This window comes from Hyla sarda, chromosome 4, assembly GCF_029499605.1.
Source record: "Hyla sarda isolate aHylSar1 chromosome 4, aHylSar1.hap1, whole genome shotgun sequence".
Lineage (NCBI taxonomy): Eukaryota > Metazoa > Chordata > Amphibia > Anura > Hylidae > Hyla > Hyla sarda.
In genome coordinates this window covers 314,493,272-314,511,774 of record NC_079192.1, presented here as the reverse complement: position 1 = coordinate 314,511,774, position 18,503 = coordinate 314,493,272, and the positions used below count along the sequence as shown (strand labels likewise).

The following is an 18,503-nucleotide window of genomic DNA, read 5'->3' as shown; positions in this document are numbered from 1 at the left end:
GCTGGACAGGTGCAGACTTCTTTGAGTGCTGATCTTTGTAGCTGTCCAGTAAGCAACTGCACCTGCTGATTGGGTTGGAAAAGAATAGGAAGCAAAAAAAACTCTATATCTTCTCCTTGAAATCTCGAAGGGTGAAGGGGTCCCCATTATAGGTAGGAAGAACAGGGTTCCCCAAGAAGACTGGTGCGGCTACAGGAGCTCCTAGACTGTTGCGTGGAGCGGGAGGTGGAGAGGGTAGAACCCTCCTTGCAGACTGTGGTGACCCCACTGGTGGGGGTCACAGGAGCACCTTCATCCTGCTGTCCAGGTGAACTGGGTGCTGACATCTTGCAGACTTGATTGGGTGCGCTATCGCTTTAAGAGATTTGGGGTGCGCTGGCCCTTTAAGAAAATTTTGAGTGCGCTGATCTGTAGACTTGATAGGGTGCGCTGTCACTGCAAGCAGTTTAGAGTACGCTGGTTTTGTAGCTTGGGTTGAGTGCGTCGTCGCTGCAGGGCAGTTAAGGTACGCTGGCCCTTTAAGAGAAGTTGTGGTGTGCCGCAGAGGCTTGGGCGGCCTGCTTCTGAAGTCCCTGGTATCTGCTGTGCTGCCCGAATCCTTCTTCTGGCCTCTGCAGAGTCTGTGCAGCGGAGGTTTGCTGTACCAATGCGGGCGCAGCTGCCGGAACTTTTTGTGTTTTACTGCGCCCGGAGGACTTCCGGTGGGGTCCGGGTTGGAAATTCTTCCCCACTGTAACACAGGGGGGAACTTTTCGTTCCTTCTGGCTGGCACTGGAGGCGTGACTGCGGAGGACCAGCGGGGCGGAGCTGCGGCCACTCGCGCACGGGAAGGTCCGGGATTTACTTTAACCTTTTCAGGTATTTCAGCAGCAACACAATATTCTTCACCTCTCCCTTACTTTTTCTAGCGCAATTTCAGCAACAATGTCCTGTACACTTTTGGGCGCAATTTCGGTCGCTGCTTGTGATAATCCTGGAGAATTTTGCAATTCACAGTAAAAAAATGAAAAGTACAAAAGGGAGTTTTAGCAAACCAGTATATTAAAAAGTATAAGGCTTATTGATATACATTAAAAACCACATATATGTAAAGAGGAAACAAACATCAAAAAAGCGGCATCACCGGATATGATAAAAAATATCTTAGTATAGCAAATGGAAAGGTAGGTATGTGTATAAGATAGAGAAATTGACACTTTTATAGCTAAAAGCACTTGTAAACAGTAAATGCTGTGCAAAACTGCATACATTATAAAGTGCTATATGCTGTATGTCATAAGAGTACAAAAGACAATGCAAATACAAGATAGGTGTTGCAAAAAGCAAAATACCTACACACTACACACTACACAAGTGGTATGAATCCGGGATGAAGCCACTCCAACGTGCGTTTCGGCACGTGACCTTCGTCCGGGAGTGGCTATCACCCAGACAACCAAGCCTTGAATACATGCAAGGATCCAATGGGAGCAGGACTAAACAAATTACCTGTAATTCGAGACACATGCAAACTCCTCTGTAGCCGTATATGGCGCACGCCGAGACGCCGACATCATCCAGCAACATCCGGAGGCACCACGTCACAGGTTCCGGGCACGTGACAAGTCACATGACCGGAGACATAACAAGACGCGATACCCACGGAAGCCGGGAGAGGCCGCAGCCAGGCGCGTGCACTAGCAACATAGTCAGTCAGTCTAATAACTGGCTGATACTGACACCTAGTGGCAAAGCACAAAATGTGTCTCTTGCCAGCACAGACAAACTCACATGATGGCATGGATACAATGAGTCAGAAATACCACCATTAGTCACACATAAATATTGAATACCACCAATGGATAATAGAGAATGGTGAAAATGTAGTGCATGGTAGAATGAGCAAAATGGGGAAAAAAAAAAGAAAAAAGAAAAGAAGAGAAGGAGAAAAAAGAAAAAGTAGTAGTAGTAGTAGTAGTAGTAGTAAAGAATTAAGATGACAAGAGTGGCACGACAAAACGGTGAGTATGGATACGCAAAAAACAAAAAACTGATGGCGTATCTAAAATGTGGGAGAGTGAAAAAAGTGGTAGATAGCGCAATTTCAGCAACAATGTTCTGTACACTTTTGGGTGCAATTTCGGTCGCTGCTTGCGATAATCCTGGAGAATTTTGCAATACACAGTTCTGAATAGGGGGAGGACTAGTGGCACTTGCAATAATGGTATACATTCGCTTTTCGTTGCGGGTGGCCCAGGTGGCTGAATTATTAAAGGCACACACCTGTATCCTGTTCGTAGGACGCCAAAAGCTATGTGGTGACCACAGAATTGTGCAGGGTTGGTACTACCTTCTTCGCAAAGAAATGACGGCTTGGGACTCTCCACCTCGGCTCGGCACAAGCCATCAGTTCTCTGAAAGGTGCAGAGTCCACCAATTGAAAAGGGAGGGACTGCAGAAGCAGCAACTTGGACAGTAGCACATTCAGTTTCTGTGCCGTTGGATGGGTGGGCACATACTGTTGTCTCTTGCACATGGCTTCACCCATGGATTGTTGGCGGAATGACTGACTCTAAGTAGGAGGAGCATCTGGAGCGACAGAAGATGGGTATGACACACAGCTCCCTTCGGCTGAGGTGGGGGAGCCTTGGCTGGCTGAAACAGGGAGTGGCATGCAACGAGTGATGCAGCAGGCTGGACCACCACATCGGAGCCACGGTTCTCCCAGGCCGCTTTATGATGACGCTACATATGTTGACGCAGGGCCGTGGTGCCAACATTGGGACCCTGGCCACGCTTCACCTTCTGCCGACACATCTTGCATGTGGCCATGTTAACCTCCTCCGGATGCTTGATGAAAAACTGCCACACCGCCGAGTTGCTGATTTTCACCCCAACAGTCCGCACTGATTGACTGCTACTGCCGCTGACTCCAGGATCCCCTGTTCCACTACCTCCCAGGAAGGCAGGCTGCCACGAAGCAGGTCATCTACCCCAGGCACGTTTGCCTCCAGACTTTCCACTTCTACCACCATGCTGACTGCCAACCATGGTACCACCTTGCTGGCTCAGCTGCTCCCTCACGGGCAACCTGCAACCCTCTTCTCCTGATGAAGGCCCTTCTGCACCTGGCCCCCAAGGAGGACAGGGACTGCTCCCAGGCCATGCCAACTGAGGGTTGTGTCTGAGGAACCCATCGACTGTTGACTAGGAGTGTCAGATGTCACTTGTGATGAAGTGGATGACTTTGTTAACCAATCGATGACAGCAGATGGGTTGCTGGTCAAGACACGACTGCTAGCTGTGTACTTTTGCCTGGCCTTTCACAGTATATAGGCCCTTGAGACTTTAATGGGGTATTCCAGGAAAAAAAAACATTTTTATATCAACTGGCTCCAGAAAGTTAAACAGCTTTGTAAATTACTTCTATTAAAAAATCTTAATCTTTCCAATAATTATCAGCTGCTGAAGTTGAGTTGTGCTTTTCTGTCTGGCAACAGTGCTCTCTACTTACATCTCTGCTTGTCTCAGGAACTGCAGAGAGTAGAAGAGGTTTTCTATGGTGATTCGCTTCTACTCTGGACAGTTCCCGAGAGGTGTCATCAGAGAGCACTTAGACAGTAAAGAACAACTCAACTTCAGAAACTCATAAGTACTGAAAGGATTAAGATTTTTTAATAGAAGTAATTTACAAATCTGTTTAACTTTCTGGAGCCAGTTGATATATAAAAAAATAAGTTTTTTTCGGTGATAACCCCTTTAACAGGAACAAAATAGTACACCACTTAGATCTACATATGTGGTATGCACTTATGAGGGGAGGACAATGCACTATGGTACGCTTAAAAAGTATTTGTGTACAACACCAGCCGGTGAGTACTTTTGCCTTGCCTTTAACAATATCTAGGCCCTTGAGACTTTAACAGGAACAAAATAGTACACCACTTAGATGTGCGTATGTGGTATGCACTTATGGAGGGGAGGACAATGCGCTACAGTACGCTTAAAAAAGTATTTGTGTACTACACTAGCCGGTGGGTACTTTTGCCTTGCCTTTCACAGTATCTAGGCCCTTGAGACTTTAACAGGAACAAAATAGTACACCACTTAGATGTGCGTATGTGGTATGCACTTATGAGGGGAGGACAATGCACCCCCAGTACGCTTAAAAAAGTATTTGTGTACAACACCAGCCGTACACACCAGTGCTGCAGCACACAGTCGCTGTGTACCAGCGGCGTAGCGTGGGTTGTCAGGACCCGGGGCAAGGCAAGTAATTTGCGCCCCCTAACCCGTGGATTTTAGCACTCGAGTCTCTTCCACTAGATTAGTTAAAGAAACCCTTACCCCCTAAGCACATGTATTGTTTGTTATGAAAATACTGATAAATAAATTAAAGGTTGCTAGACCCACTGGCTTACATCAACTTATGTTGAGCTGGAGCAGCTACATATGGATCGAAATCTGTCTTGTCACTCTTGAACCAACCAAACTTCAATCCATCTGGTCAGCTCAACATGCCAGTCTTGACCTGCAGACCGGGAACATCCCAAAGAAACTTCAGTTTTGTGTTGCTCTGCTAGCACTACACAGCCAGCCCACTGAGCCCAGTACTACTCCAGTCAGTCCTGACTCCTGTCACTCGTGACTCCTACCTTTTTTTTCACCGGCTGTCCCGGACCCGATCACAGCAGTCAGCAGGCTAGGTTTTCTCCTCCAGGTCCTCCTAGGTTTTCCTCCAGCAGCATCTGTCACCACTGGCTCCCTCTCTCCTTTCTGGCCTGTGTCACCTGCCTGCCGCTGCTACCAGCTTCTTCTTGCTGCTGCCTGGGCTGGTCTGGTGTGCTTCTCTCCCGCGCTCAGCACTGCGCTGGGAGGTCGCTGCACTGTCCCTCCCCCAGATAGTCCCTCACTCTCTCTGCGCACCCACCGCACCGCACGCCAGGCACCCCCCCTCCACAGTGAGCGGTGACCCGGCGTCTCGGATCGGATTCGCACAGCCAGCACTGCAGAGAGTGTGAGTGAGCCAGGCATGGGCAGAGAGCTGCGAGTGCGAGCGCGCCCCCCCAGATGTTGCGCCCGGTGCGACCGCCCCCCCCCCCCTGCACCCCCCACGCTTCGCCACTGCTGTGTACTACACCAAAAATTGCACTTTCTCTAGGTAGGATTTGTACTTGAGCTGTATCACTGCTGTTCTGTGCAACACACTGCTCTCTGTCCCTCTCTGTAATAGAACGTTGTAGTGACTAGGAGGTGAATCGCTGCAGTAAGACTAGGAGGTGAATTACTGCTGGAAAAAAGCATTTCTATGCAACACACAGCGCTGTCTGTCCCTATCTATCTCTCTGCAGTGAAAGGCTGAAGTGACTGGCTGCAATATGGCTGCTGATTATATAGGGCTGTGACATCACAGGGGTGACTGGCTGCTGATAGGCTGCATGCTGCATGTGATTCAGGGTCATCCCGCCTAACCTTGTTCCCGCCTTCCCAGGATTCCTTGCCCTATGTCCTCACATGTGGATCCACCATTTTAGATGCCCTGGAGCCTGGATTGCACTAAATTGAGTTTAATTAAGCGATTCGCGCCGATATTCGCATTGATTGCGATTCAAATTTTTCCTGAAATTCGTAACGAATTCTGATTCGGCAGAATTGATTCGCTCATCCCTAATAATCATAATGAGATACTGAGTAACATATAACAGTTTTGTTTTTACGTTTTAAACCAGTGATGAATGATTAAGCGCTCATGTTTCACTGCAGTTATTTACAATTGCAAAACTACAACCACAACAGCCAAAGGCGGTCCGGGCATACTGGGAGCTGTAGTTTTCCAACAGCTGGAGACACCCAGTTTGATGAACACTGGATTAGATTATGCCTTTATTCTGCCTTTATCATGTCTTTATATTATATTTATTACTTTTAGCATATGTATTTGTAGTTTTTAATATTACAACTTTGTGCCATTGGGCTCAGGGACTACATGCAGCACTGATAGACTACTCACTGCTGCCTGAAGTGTAGAGCTCTGCCTCCAGCCCCCTGCATCCACATGTACTGTGACATATATGGAGCGACTGCTGTCTCAGTACAATTACATGCAGTGGGCTGGCGGCAGTGCTACCCCCGACAGTGACAATTCTTGCACGATCCCTTCACAAACGGGACCTCACATAAAGTAATGAAATGTAAGACAGCAGGTCTAAAGATTTCTTTCTGGAATTCTTTAGTCTGACCACAGTGCTCTTTGCTGACACCTCTGTCCATGTCAGGAACTGTCCAGAGTAGAAGCAAATCTCCATAGCAAATCTCTCCTGCACTGGACAGAACCTGATGCGGACAGAGGTGTCAGCAGAGAGCACTATGGTCAGACTGAAAAGTACTCCAAAAAGTAATACAACTTCCTGTGGAGCATACAGCAGCTGATAAGTCCTGGAAGGATTAAGATTTTTAAATAGAAGTAATTTACTAATCTCTTTAACTTTGTTCCACCAGTTGATTTTAAAAATGTTTTCCCCCAGAGTACCCATTTAAGCGTGGCATACATGCCTTAATACAACACCCTATGATTTCAACTTCTGAATCACTCTACATGCTAAACATATCCATTGCTTTCCATCACCAGTAGTGTTGCTCGCGAATATTCGCAATTCGAATATTATTCGCGAATATCGCATATATATATTCGTAATTACGAATATTCGTTTTTTTTTGTTTTTTTTTCTTCACAGTACACATCACAGTGATCACCCCTCTCTGCTTCCAGCTTATGTGGTGTAAAGAAGGCTGTAATACTACTGTGTGAGACTGGCGTGCAAAAATTCGCATATGCGAAAATTAGCATATGCAAATTATCGCATATGCGAATATTAGCTTACGTTGATTTTGTATATGCTAATTTTCTCATATGTTAATTTTTGCATACGCGCATTTTCGCATATGCGAAAATAAAACAAGAATATAACGAATATTCGCGAATATATGACGAATATTCGTCCATATATTCGCGAATATTCGCGAATTCGAATATGGCCTATGCCGCTCAACACTAATCACCAGACAGAGGACAAAATATTGTCTTCTGGCCAACATATGACAATACAATGTACATCTGACTAATTGACCTTTATGAAGAAATTTAGTTTTTCCGTCAGGAACTTTTCTGACATATACACTAAATATAGGGGTGAAGTAAAATGTGATGCTGTGCTAAGACCACCTTTACATGACAGCATAATGGTCAGTATGGCTTATTACTAAGCCACAATTAGGAGTGGAACACGCACAGCGAGAAACTACAGTATAATGGAAAGATCTGCCTCTCTCCCATGTTCTAGATCTGCACCCACAGATATAGGCTGATGCCAAACACATTGCATGGGTACCGTATTTTTCGTCCTATAGGACGCACCGGCGTATAAGACGCACCCAATTTTTAGGGGCAAAATCTAAAAAAATAAAGATTTTGAACCCAATAGTGGTCTTCAACCTGCGGACCTCCAGATGTTGCAAAACTACAACTCCCAGCACTGCAGGAGGAGGTAATACTCACGTGTCCCTGCCGCTCCGGACCCGTCACCGCTGCCCTGGATGTCGCTCCATCGCTGTCGCCGTGTCCCCGTCGCTCTGGAACGTCTCTGCTGCTGGCCGGGTATCCTCGCTCTCCGTCGCCACCATCACGTCGTTACGCACGCCGACGCACGTACGCGACGACGTGATGACAAGGAAGGAGAGTGCTGGCATACAGGGGATCCCTGAACGGAGAAGACACCGAGGAGGCAGGTAAGGTCCCTCCCGGTGTCCTGTAAGCACTAACCCGGCTATTCAGTTGGGCTGTTCGGGACCGCCGCGGTGAAATCGCGGCGGTCCCGAACAGCCCGACTGAACAGCCGGGTTATTGTCACTTTCCCTTCAGACGCGGCAGTCAGCTTTGATCGCCGCGTCTGAAGGGTTAATACAGGGCATCACCGCGATCGGTGATGTCCTGTATTAGCCGCGGGTCCCGGCCGTTGATGGCCGCAGGGACCGCCGCGATAGGGGTGTATTCGCCGTATAAGACGCACCGACTTTTTCCCCCCAGTTTTGCGGAAGAAAAAGTCCGTCTTATACGGCGAAAAATACGGTAAGTCCTTTCTGGCGTGCTGCAGCCCTCCAGACCATCAAGTTGGGTCTGAGTTTGGTACACACAAGTGTACATGAGCGGAGATTCATACACTGTATTGGATGCATTGCTGCTCACTCCAGCACTTAACCTACGGGAGCAGAGAGTCCGGCAATAGACAGGAGGCCCTTCTCCTGTATGCACTTTCCGAGGTATACTACAACAATAGCATAGCCCCACGGAAACAGAGAACCCAACCAGTTTGGTGGTGGCTACAAATACTGATGCAAAATATTGACCAAAAATACTGTTCATATTTAGTTCCCAGTTTTTGTGAAATCATGTACTTTGCTTTCTACCACACAATTTGAATATACCTGAAACATAACACAAAGCAGTATTGGGTTGCATTGGCGGCTGCTCATGCTTTTATGGCTGCTGGCCATAAAATGTGCTACGGCTGCTGGCAAAGTAAGACTTATCTTTGACGTTTTCTGTACAAGAAGTCTTTAAAAGATATATACTGTATATAATAATTATTTTGAAGTTTGATGTATATAAATACTAATTTACATGTGTTTTTATTTTTATAGGGATATCAAGCCAGATAACATACTGCTTGATGAGCAAGGTAAGAGGGGTTCATTCAGTTTTAGTGCATTTGTTGTTTTGGTTTGTTGTTATTTAGTTCACATAGCGGTGCTATAGAAAAACGTGGCTTCACACAGTGCAAAGTATGGAAAATTTCATCTGGGCTTTCTTCATTTTAAGACTTTACAGGATCTTTTTACTCCAACCTTTTTTTTTATTTTTTTTTATACCGATTTCTTTCAGTCCACCAAAAGGATTCATAAGCCCCCTGTTGGCCGTCAAGCATACGTATGGGTTGCTCTTCTTTTACTGCATGATTAACCATACTGTATTATTCAACACAGAGGCATCCAGTAAAATAACTGTATCATGACATTAAAACAGGGTTAAATACATTCCTGGAACAAAATAACATTAATGCTTATGCAGAATTATAAAACTACATCCCTTTCCCTTATCCCCTTACACCCTTCACCTCAATTCCCTGGTTGGACTTGATGGACGTATGTCTTTTTTCAACCATACTAACTATATGACGCATGGAGTCATAGACAGCTCAGGTAGCACCATATTACGGAAGTTTTCTCTCCTATAAGTAGTCTATAGAGCAGGAAAGAGAAGAAGACAACGGAGTGCAGTACTTTGTGTATTATCCTCGGTGTATGTGGAAAAACCCTCTAATAGTGAAGTCTTGTGTGTCTAGCCACTTACTTGAACATAAATTAATATGTATATCACCACTCTTGGGGTTATGACCTCAAGAGATAGCTGCTGCCAGGTGGTTTCAGGTGTGGAGAGTTCCTGTAGACATGTAGTAAATCCATAGTGTATTTGAAAAAAAAAAAAAAAACACCTTAAAGGGTGCAGTGCTCTAGGAAAGAGGTCCAGAGGCAGGTAAAAGTAGATGAAAACAGATCCGGTGTATTCCAAATGGTTTAAAATATCAATATTGTGTTTTAGAGGCACATCCTCCTTCATTGGATTGTGCAAATATGTTATTAATATTTTAAAACATTTGGAATAAACTGGATCTATTTTGACCTACTTCTACTTGCCTTGGGGTCTCTTTTCAGAAGTGCAGCATCATTTAAGGTGTTTTTTCTATATGCTATGGATCTCCTAGAAGTAGTGCTAATAAAACATAAAAGATCCATGGTATAGCATCTAAATATATCTGGGGAGTAGGGCTCTGTAAAAGTATTATAGAACTATAATACTGTAATTTTATTTTTTATTTCACTCTTTGGTAGTATTTATAGCTTTATATATATTTCACCATCAAACCATATATATAACAAGTAACATCATACTACATACCAAAGGACACTTTTAAAAAAATGATGTTTTCTGGTAGAGAAAATTTTCCAGATATTATTAAATGTTCTTAAAGAAGGCAATCCGAAAGGAATTAAAGGGGTTATCCACCATGAGGTGATTTTAGTACATACCCGCCAGACAGTAATGGACATGCTTAGGAAGGATCTGTGCTTGTCTTGGGGCTAAATAGCTATGTTGTGAGATTACCATAACACTGTGGCTAGCTGTTTTGGAAACTGGTATTTCCTGTTTGAGTTTTCTTCTTATCCTACAAATCCCATAATTCCATGTTCCTCCCTCCCACATATCAGCCACCCCACCCATTGAAACATAGATAAGCTGCATACATTCAAAAGACCTGTGGTTTTCCATCAGGGTGCCTATAGTTATTGCATTAGTTGCAGATTGATTTCTCTACAACCAAGCGATCGCTCCACCCATTGAAGCAGAGAGGCTCCCTGTCATCAGCTGACTCATTTGAAAAAGCTGGGTCAGCTTGAGAAACAGGATGGAGGAATAATTTTTCAGCGTAACTCTGCGTCTTTGCTCCACAACAAATGGTCTGTTGGTTATACTAGTCTGTAGACGGTATAATACCCAGCAGTCCATTCCTAATAGTCTTTGAGAGAGTGAATTTTTGGGTGTAGTACTCAGTGGCAGTGTGCTTCAGCACTGTTGTGTACTGCTGGTGTTGTGCAAAAATACGATTATTAAGCGTACTGTAGCGCAATTTTCTGCCCTCATGTAAGTAGAGTACTATTAATCTGTTAAGGGCCTAGATACTGGGAAAGGACAGGCAAAAGTAATTACCGGCTGGTGTTTTACTCCACTACTTCTTTAAGCGTACTGATGCGCATTTTTGTGCCCACATAAGTGCATACCACATACCTACATCTAAGTAGTGTACTTTTTTGTACCTGTTAATCTGTCAAGGGCCGAGATACTGTGAAAGGAGATATATATAAAAAAAGACATGCGCTCCTAGTGAAGAATCACAAGGTGGATTGGCTTTGTGAGCGTGTCTTTTGCACCTTACTTTGTAGCGTTGTGCTGAGGGCACAACACCTTGAGCTTGTAGACTCGCTGGGGTTTGTAGTCAAAAGTACGGGCGGCAGCCTGGGGGTCCTTCACCGTGACCTCCAGGTCGTGGTGCAGCAATAGTGAGAGGACAACCACAAGAGTAGGATTTGCTTGACCCTTGGCGCCTATTCCCCAAACACCAATTCCAGCCGATAGTAGTTCATTAAAACAACTGGCCTTTATTGGTAAAAGAGGGGAGCACCCCTCTTTTGTACCAATAAAGGCCAGTTGTTTTAATGATCTACTATCGGCTGGAATTGGTGTTTGGGGAATAGGCGCCAAGGGTCAAGCAAGTCCTACTCTTTTGGTTCTCCTCTCGAGATACAGTGAAAGGACAGGTAAAAGTACTCACCGGCTGGTGTTGTACTCAAATACTTCTTTAAGCGTACTGTAGCGCATTTTTCTGCCCTCATAAGGGCATACCACATACCCACATCTAAATAGTGTACTATTTTGAACCTGTTAATCTGTCAAGGGCCTAGATACTGTGAAAGGACAGCCAAAATTACATACCTGCTAGTGTTCTAGACAAATACTGTTTAAAGCGTAGTGAAGCGTATTGTGGTCCCCTCATATACGCACTAAGTATGTCAGGCAGAGAAGTGCTAGGATGTGCACAGAGGAGTGGCAGAGGCCTAAATTCATCAGACAGAGGTCGCAGCAGACTAGGGGTGAGTGGAAGCAGAAGTCGCAGTGAGAGGCCTGAGCTCCCGCTATCAGCTAGCGGTCGTGTCTCGACCAGCAACCCATCTGCCATCATCGATTGGTTAACATGGTCATCCACTTCATCACAAGAGACATCTGCTACCCCCAGTCAACAGTCGGTGGGTTCCTCAGACACAACCCTCAGTTGGCATGGCCCAGGAGCAGTCCTTGTCCTCCCATTACCTCTGTCCTATGCTGTTCCCTCCCCTAAAGAAGTATCTTATGTTGTGGATTTAGCTCCACTATTTAGTGAGGACGATCTAATAGAGGACAGTAAGCATCTATTGCCCAGCCAAGAAGTGGAGGAGACATCCGCCGCTTCCTCCGCTAGGCGGGCAAGTAGTGATGAGAGTGACGTGGGAGGCGGTGTTGCCAGTGTTCAGGTCCTGAAGCAGACACTGTTGAGGAACTTGAGGAGGACATCAGTGACGTGCAAACACTTGTTGATGATGATGAAGCTGATCGCAATTGGGAGTCAGGTGCAGAAGAGACTTCTTCATCATCAGGAGAAGAGGGTTGCAGGTTGCCGTGAGACAGCAATTGAGCCAGCAAGGTTGTAGCATGGAGGACAGTCAGTTGGTGGCAGAAGTGGAAATGGCACGATTTATGCTCACATGCTTGAGTAATGACCGCCGAATTGTCACCGTTCGGCAGTGTGATGACTTATTGGACCCTCACTACTGCCACAAAATGGGGGCCTTTTTTACACCAACTGAGAGGGAGGACAAACTGACCTACTAAAGAGACATCCTACGTAGTCAGTTGGCCGATACCTACTCGGGGGGGCCTTCTGTGCTCACCTTACCCTGCCATGGCTGCTGGGGATGGGTGGGGTGACAGGAGCAGTACCAGCTCCATCAGCAGCAGCCTGAGTCTACAGTCACTGATGAGTAGCTTTCTTCACCCGCATAGTGAAGCAACTCATCAGCAGCAGGTAGACCTGGAGCAGGACCTGGACCAGCAGTTGGTGGCATACCTTGACATGTCCATGCCAACACATGGGCAACCAAACTTCTAGGCTGCGAAACTTCATTTGTGGCCTCGAATAGCAGAGTCTGCCCTGGAAAAGCTGCCCTGCTCGGCCAGTAGTGTGCAATCAGAGCAAGTGTTTAGTGTGGAGGGGGCCATAGGCACCCCAAGGGGAACTCGTCTGTCCACGAAAAATGTGGAGAGACTGACCTTTGTGAAGATGAATCAGGCATGGATCAGCCAGGATTTCCACTTACCAATGCCTTATGCATCAGAGTAGATTGACCATGGTGCCGCACCAACACTTCACAAATATGTCTAGTGCCAAACAGATTTAAGGCGCTGCTTCTGAGTTACAAACATTCCTCTGCATCAGACCTTTTTTCACCCACCTTTGTCACAGGGTACTGGTATTGCCACCCACCGCACCACTCTGTCACCGGGTCACTTTCAGGACTCCTGATGCTGCTGCTGCCACCTCCAGACTGTCTCATTCTGCCACCATATGGTCTCCACATGCTTCTGCCAACTCCAGGCTGTGCCATTCAACCACTATATGTCTTCTCATATGCCCCCAACTGTAAGCTGTGCCATTCAGCCCCTATATGTTGTACTCATGCTGCTGCCAACTCCAAACTGTGCCATTCAGCCACTATATGGTCTCCTCATCTACTGCCAACTCCAGGCTGTGCCATTCAACCACTATATGTTCTACTCATGCTGCTGCCAACTCCAGGCTGTGCCATTCAGCCACAATATGGTCTCCTCATCTGCCACAACTCCAGGATGTGCCATTCAGCCACTTTATGTTCTACTCATGCTGCCGCCAACTCCAGGCTGTGCCATTCAGCCACTATATGTTCTACTCATGCTGCCGCCAACTCCAGGCTGTGCCATTCAGCCACTATATGTTCTACTCATGCTGCCGCCAACTCCAGGCTGTGGCATTCAGCCACTATGTGGTCTCCTCATCTGCCTCCAACTGCTGGGTCTGGGACATTACCTACAAATTTTTATGGTAGGTAATAAATCTTCAATTTAAATTTTTGAATTAATCTTAATCTTAGGTATTTTGATACCCTAACGTCTACTCATGCTGCCGCGAGCTGCAGGCTGTGTCATTCAGCCACTATATGGTTTACTGATTCTGCTGGACCTGGGACATTAACTACAAATTTTTATGGTAGCACTAGCTAACATAAATCTTCAATTTCAACGTTAAAATTTATCTTTTAATCTTAGGGATTGTGAGGTCCTATGGTCTCCTCATGCTGCTGCGAGCTACTGGCTGTGTCATTCTGCCAGATTATGGCCTCCTCATGCGGCAGCCACCTCTAGGCTCTGTCCTTGTGCCGCCATGTGACTCCTTGTTACTTTGGGTTTTGTGGTCATACAGTATTAGTTCAAAGTAAACACCGGGACATTAAACTTGGGTATCTAATATAAATCTTAAACTTAAATTTTAAAAAATTGATGTAATCTTTTCAAGACTGGGGCCCAATGGTCGTCGCCGTCATATTACCTATGGAATTATCACAAGAATCCAATGAAACAGGTTGGAGCGATAACAATAAACCATAACTGATTAAATGAAAAATTCACACTTTCAGATGTCAGGGGGGCGCTGAGAGGCAGGGGCTGGAACAGGTGGTAGCTCGATTTAAAGATACAAGTACAAGCTTTTTCACTGCAGCCACTTCTAGCTTTATGCACCCACTTATCCAATGGCACAGAAGCTGAATGTGCTCCTGTCTAAGTTGCTGGTACTGCAGTCCCTCCCTTTTCAAGTGGACACTCAGAGTATGAGGGTGGACTCAGAGGCAGGGGCTGTAACAGGTGGTAGCTCGCCTCCCGGCGCACCGCCAGCTCTATGCTCACCAGAATGGGTAATCAAAAAATTCAAATAAATTCAAATTAAATTAAATTCAAATTACATTAAAAAATCGGCCACATCCAGATGCTCTGCGGCAGTGATTCTAATAGTGATGCCTGTAATCTGCATGTCATACTGAATAAAAATATTATTTCACTAACACCGCACATTCCCTATGTGTGTTAGGACAAAGCATAGTGTTCTATACCCCTATTGAGTCTCTCTGTAGGCCAGTAGTGATTCGCCGAGAATAAATTCGTACCGAACCGAATTTTTTCGGAAAAATTCAGCGAATTGGCTGAATCAAATATTTCTAAAATTCACTCATCTCTATTAAGGGGCAAGTTATAGATCACGGGGGATCCGAGTCCTTGGACCCCCATGATCTCCTGAACGGGGCCCTGGCAGTCTGCTGGAATGGGGCGTGCTGACCCACGCATGGAACGCCAGCTGACACGCCCCCTCCATGTATCCCATAGAGATAGAGACTATACTGCACCTAATGTGGAGAGCTATACTGCACCTAATGTGGGGAAACTCAACTGCATCGGATTAAGGGGGGCAGGGGACTGGTGAAGGGGGACATGGGACTGATTAAGGGGGCAGGGGACTGATTAAGTATTTAAAAAAAATGTTTGCTACAAAGATTTTTTTCCTCTGTGTGTATGTTTATGGGGTAATAGGGGGGGGGGCGCCATAAGGTTAGCTCACACAGGGCGCCTGAACACTTAAGGCTGGCCCTGATCACAACTCAGCCCCACCTAAGGACAGGGGTATGAGGACAGGGGTATGAGGATGGGGTATGAGGACAGGGGTATGAGGACAGAATATGAGGACAAGTACTACTCAGCTAGTTTATTATTAAATGACATATTACAACAATATTGATACTTTCCCTCCAGTATATATGCTACAGAGGAAATTCTTTTCTTTTTCAATTTCTTTTTTGTCTTGTCCACAGTGCTCTCTGCTGACACCTCTGTCCGTGTCAGGAACTGTCCAGAGCAGCATAGGTTTGCAAAGGGGACTTTCTCCTGCTCTAGACAGTTCCTGATACGGACATCAGGTGTCAGCAGAGAGCACTGTAGACAAGACAAAAAAGAAATTCAAAAAGAAAAGAATTTCCTCTGTAGCATAAAGCTGCTAAAAGGTACTGGAAGGGTAAAGATTTTTTAACAGAAGTCATTTACAAATCTGTTTAACTTTCTGGCACCAGTTGATAAAAAAAAAAAAAAAATGTTTTCCACCGGAGTACCCCTTTAACCACTTAAGGACCCTTGACGTGTGCGTACGTCATGACAACCTGGTACTTAAGGACCAATGACGTACGCGCACGTCATGGAGAATTCCAGCCCAATGGCGCTCCTTCTCTTCTGAGCATTGTAGTGCACCCGCAAAGCATTTTACGTCCACACATGGGGTATTTCCATACTCAGAAGAGATTGGGTTACAAATTTTGGGGGTCATTTTGTCCTATTATCCCTTGTAAAAATGTTAAATTTGAGGGAAAACTAGAATTTTAGTGAAAAAAATTTCAATCATTTACACATCCAGCTTTCACGAAAAGTCGTCAAATGCCTGTGAGGTGTTAAGGCTCACTGGAACCCATGTTACGTGCCTTCAGGGGTGTAGTTTCCAAAATAGTATGCCATGTGTTTGTTTTTTTTGCTGTTCTGGCACAATAGGGGCTTCTGAAATGTGACATCCCCCCCAAAAACCATTTCAGAAAAACTCACTCTACAAAATCTCACTGTCGCTCCTTCCCTTCTGAGCCCTCTACTGCGCCCACCGAACACTTGGCATACACATATGAGGTATTTTCTTACTCGAGAGAAATTGTGTTATACATTTTAGGAAGATTTTTCTCCTTTTACCCCTTGTAAAAATTCAATAACTGGGTCTAAAAGAACATGCCAGTGTAAAAAATTAAGATTTAGCATTTTCTCCTTCAATTTGCTGCTATTCCTGTGAAACACCTAAAGGGTTAACAAACCTTTTGAATTTCACTTTGAATACTTTGAGGGTGCAGTTTTTATAATGGGGGCATTTGTGGGGTATTTCTAATAAGAATGCCCTTCAAATCCACTTCAAAACAGAACTGGTCCCTGAAAAATTTCGATTTTGAAAATGTTGTTAAAAATTGGAAAATTGCTGCTATACTTTGAAGCCCTCTGCTGTCTTCCAAAAGTAAAAACATGTCAACTTTATGATGGAAACATAAAGTGGACATATTGTATATGTGAATCAATATATAATTTATTTGGAATATTCATTTTCCTGATAAGCAGAGAGCTTCAAAGTTAAAAAAAGCAAAATGTTAAATTTTTTCATCAAATTTTGGAATTTTTCACCAAGAAATGATGCAAATATCAACAAAACTTTACCACTCACATAAAGTAGAATATGTCACGAAAAAAAAAATCTCGGAATCAGAATGAAAGGTAAAATCATCCCAGAGTTATTAATGTTTAAAGTGACAGTGGTCAGATGTGCAAAAAATGGCCGTGTCCTACAGAGAAAATTGGCTGGGTCCTTAAGGGGTTAAAGGGATAACGTTGGATAAAAAAAAAATACTAAATGTGAGCACAGTTAACGTGAAGGGACCTCCACTCAGAAAGGAATGGTGCGGAGGTGAGTATGTATTTATTTATTTATTTTCAGTTTTATTTTTTGTCTCCGGCAGTGTTTATTAAATCCCATGGGGCCCATAATGCATGTTAAGTCAAGAGACTGGAAAATTGCTTTAAGCAATGTACAGCCTGTTTTCTCTGCCCATTGATGTCTTCTTTAGATACCAAAGTTAAATGTCTTTTTGTAATTTCTTTTGTATGGTATTTACCAGAAACTGATTCTAAATATCTATGCATTCAAGACACTTGGTTCTGTGTGGGGTCACAGGAAGTGCGAGCCTTTTCCAGGCTGACAGAGTACACTCCGGTATTAGAACAATAAACACTGGTGACATTGTGTATGAACGCTTTATTAGGACACTCCTCTCCAGGGTATAAACCTACACTAAGAAGAAACAAATGGGACATCAATACTGTCAGATCTTCACTTGAGTGCCTGATGTATGATTTGTGACAGGCGCTTTATTCCAGCACCCGCTGCATTGCATATTGTTCATGCATCCTTCCCCCAGTCCCCGTGCTTGTATAAAATATTCATGCAGGTGAATACACAGGACTCTATTGGGACTGTCTCAAAGTTCACATTGAAATATAAAGACCTTAAACAAAAAGAAGAATCTAAGCAAATGTTAACCTATAATTTATTGTCATCTGTACTGACAAGAACTTCTGTGATTCCCAGTGAATCCATTTATTTCAATGGCAATGTGGTTATTTTTTCCCCCGATTTCATATTTATGATTTAAAAGAAGCCTAGAGATCTATGAATATCCTATATAGGGGATCAAAAGATTTATATATTTATGTTTTCAGTGTCTTAAAAACTGTACAATATAGGGATATTTCGGCATTTCCATGGAATCTCCGGTGGTGCACAAGGTAGGGTAAAGCCACTGGTAGAAAAAAGATGGTACCCTGCACTCACCAGTGATGCACAGTGAAGATTTATTATGCCATAGTGTAGTACAAGGACGCGTTTTGGCATGGGAGCCTTCCTCAGCTGTCTGCCATAGGCAGACAGCTGAGGAAGGCTCCCACGCCGAAACGCGTCCTTGTACTATACTATGGCATAATAAATCTTCACTTAAAAACTGTACAAGTCTTTTGAGAAATTATTTGGCCAATATCACACAGACAAAACACCATTATAGCACAGTCTCTTATCAATTTTTCTGGGCTTCATATTTAGGTCACTATAAGTTATACTATAAGAGGCCATGGTATGAGTAAGTGCTGTGACGTTTGTCATAATACA

At 44.6% G+C, this 18,503-nt stretch overlaps 1 protein-coding gene across 2 annotated transcripts in view; it reads left to right on the top strand.

Moving 5' to 3' along the window:
- STK32A (serine/threonine kinase 32A) overlaps positions 1 to 18,503 on the top strand; it is a 240,116-nt gene that overhangs the window by 156,105 nt on the left and 65,508 nt on the right. For both annotated transcript variants that reach the window (XM_056574872.1, XM_056574873.1), the window contains one exon: positions 8,677 to 8,714. In XM_056574872.1, coding sequence (XP_056430847.1) covers positions 8,677 to 8,714 — 38 coding nt within the window. The remainder of the gene's footprint in view (positions 1 to 8,676; positions 8,715 to 18,503) is intronic.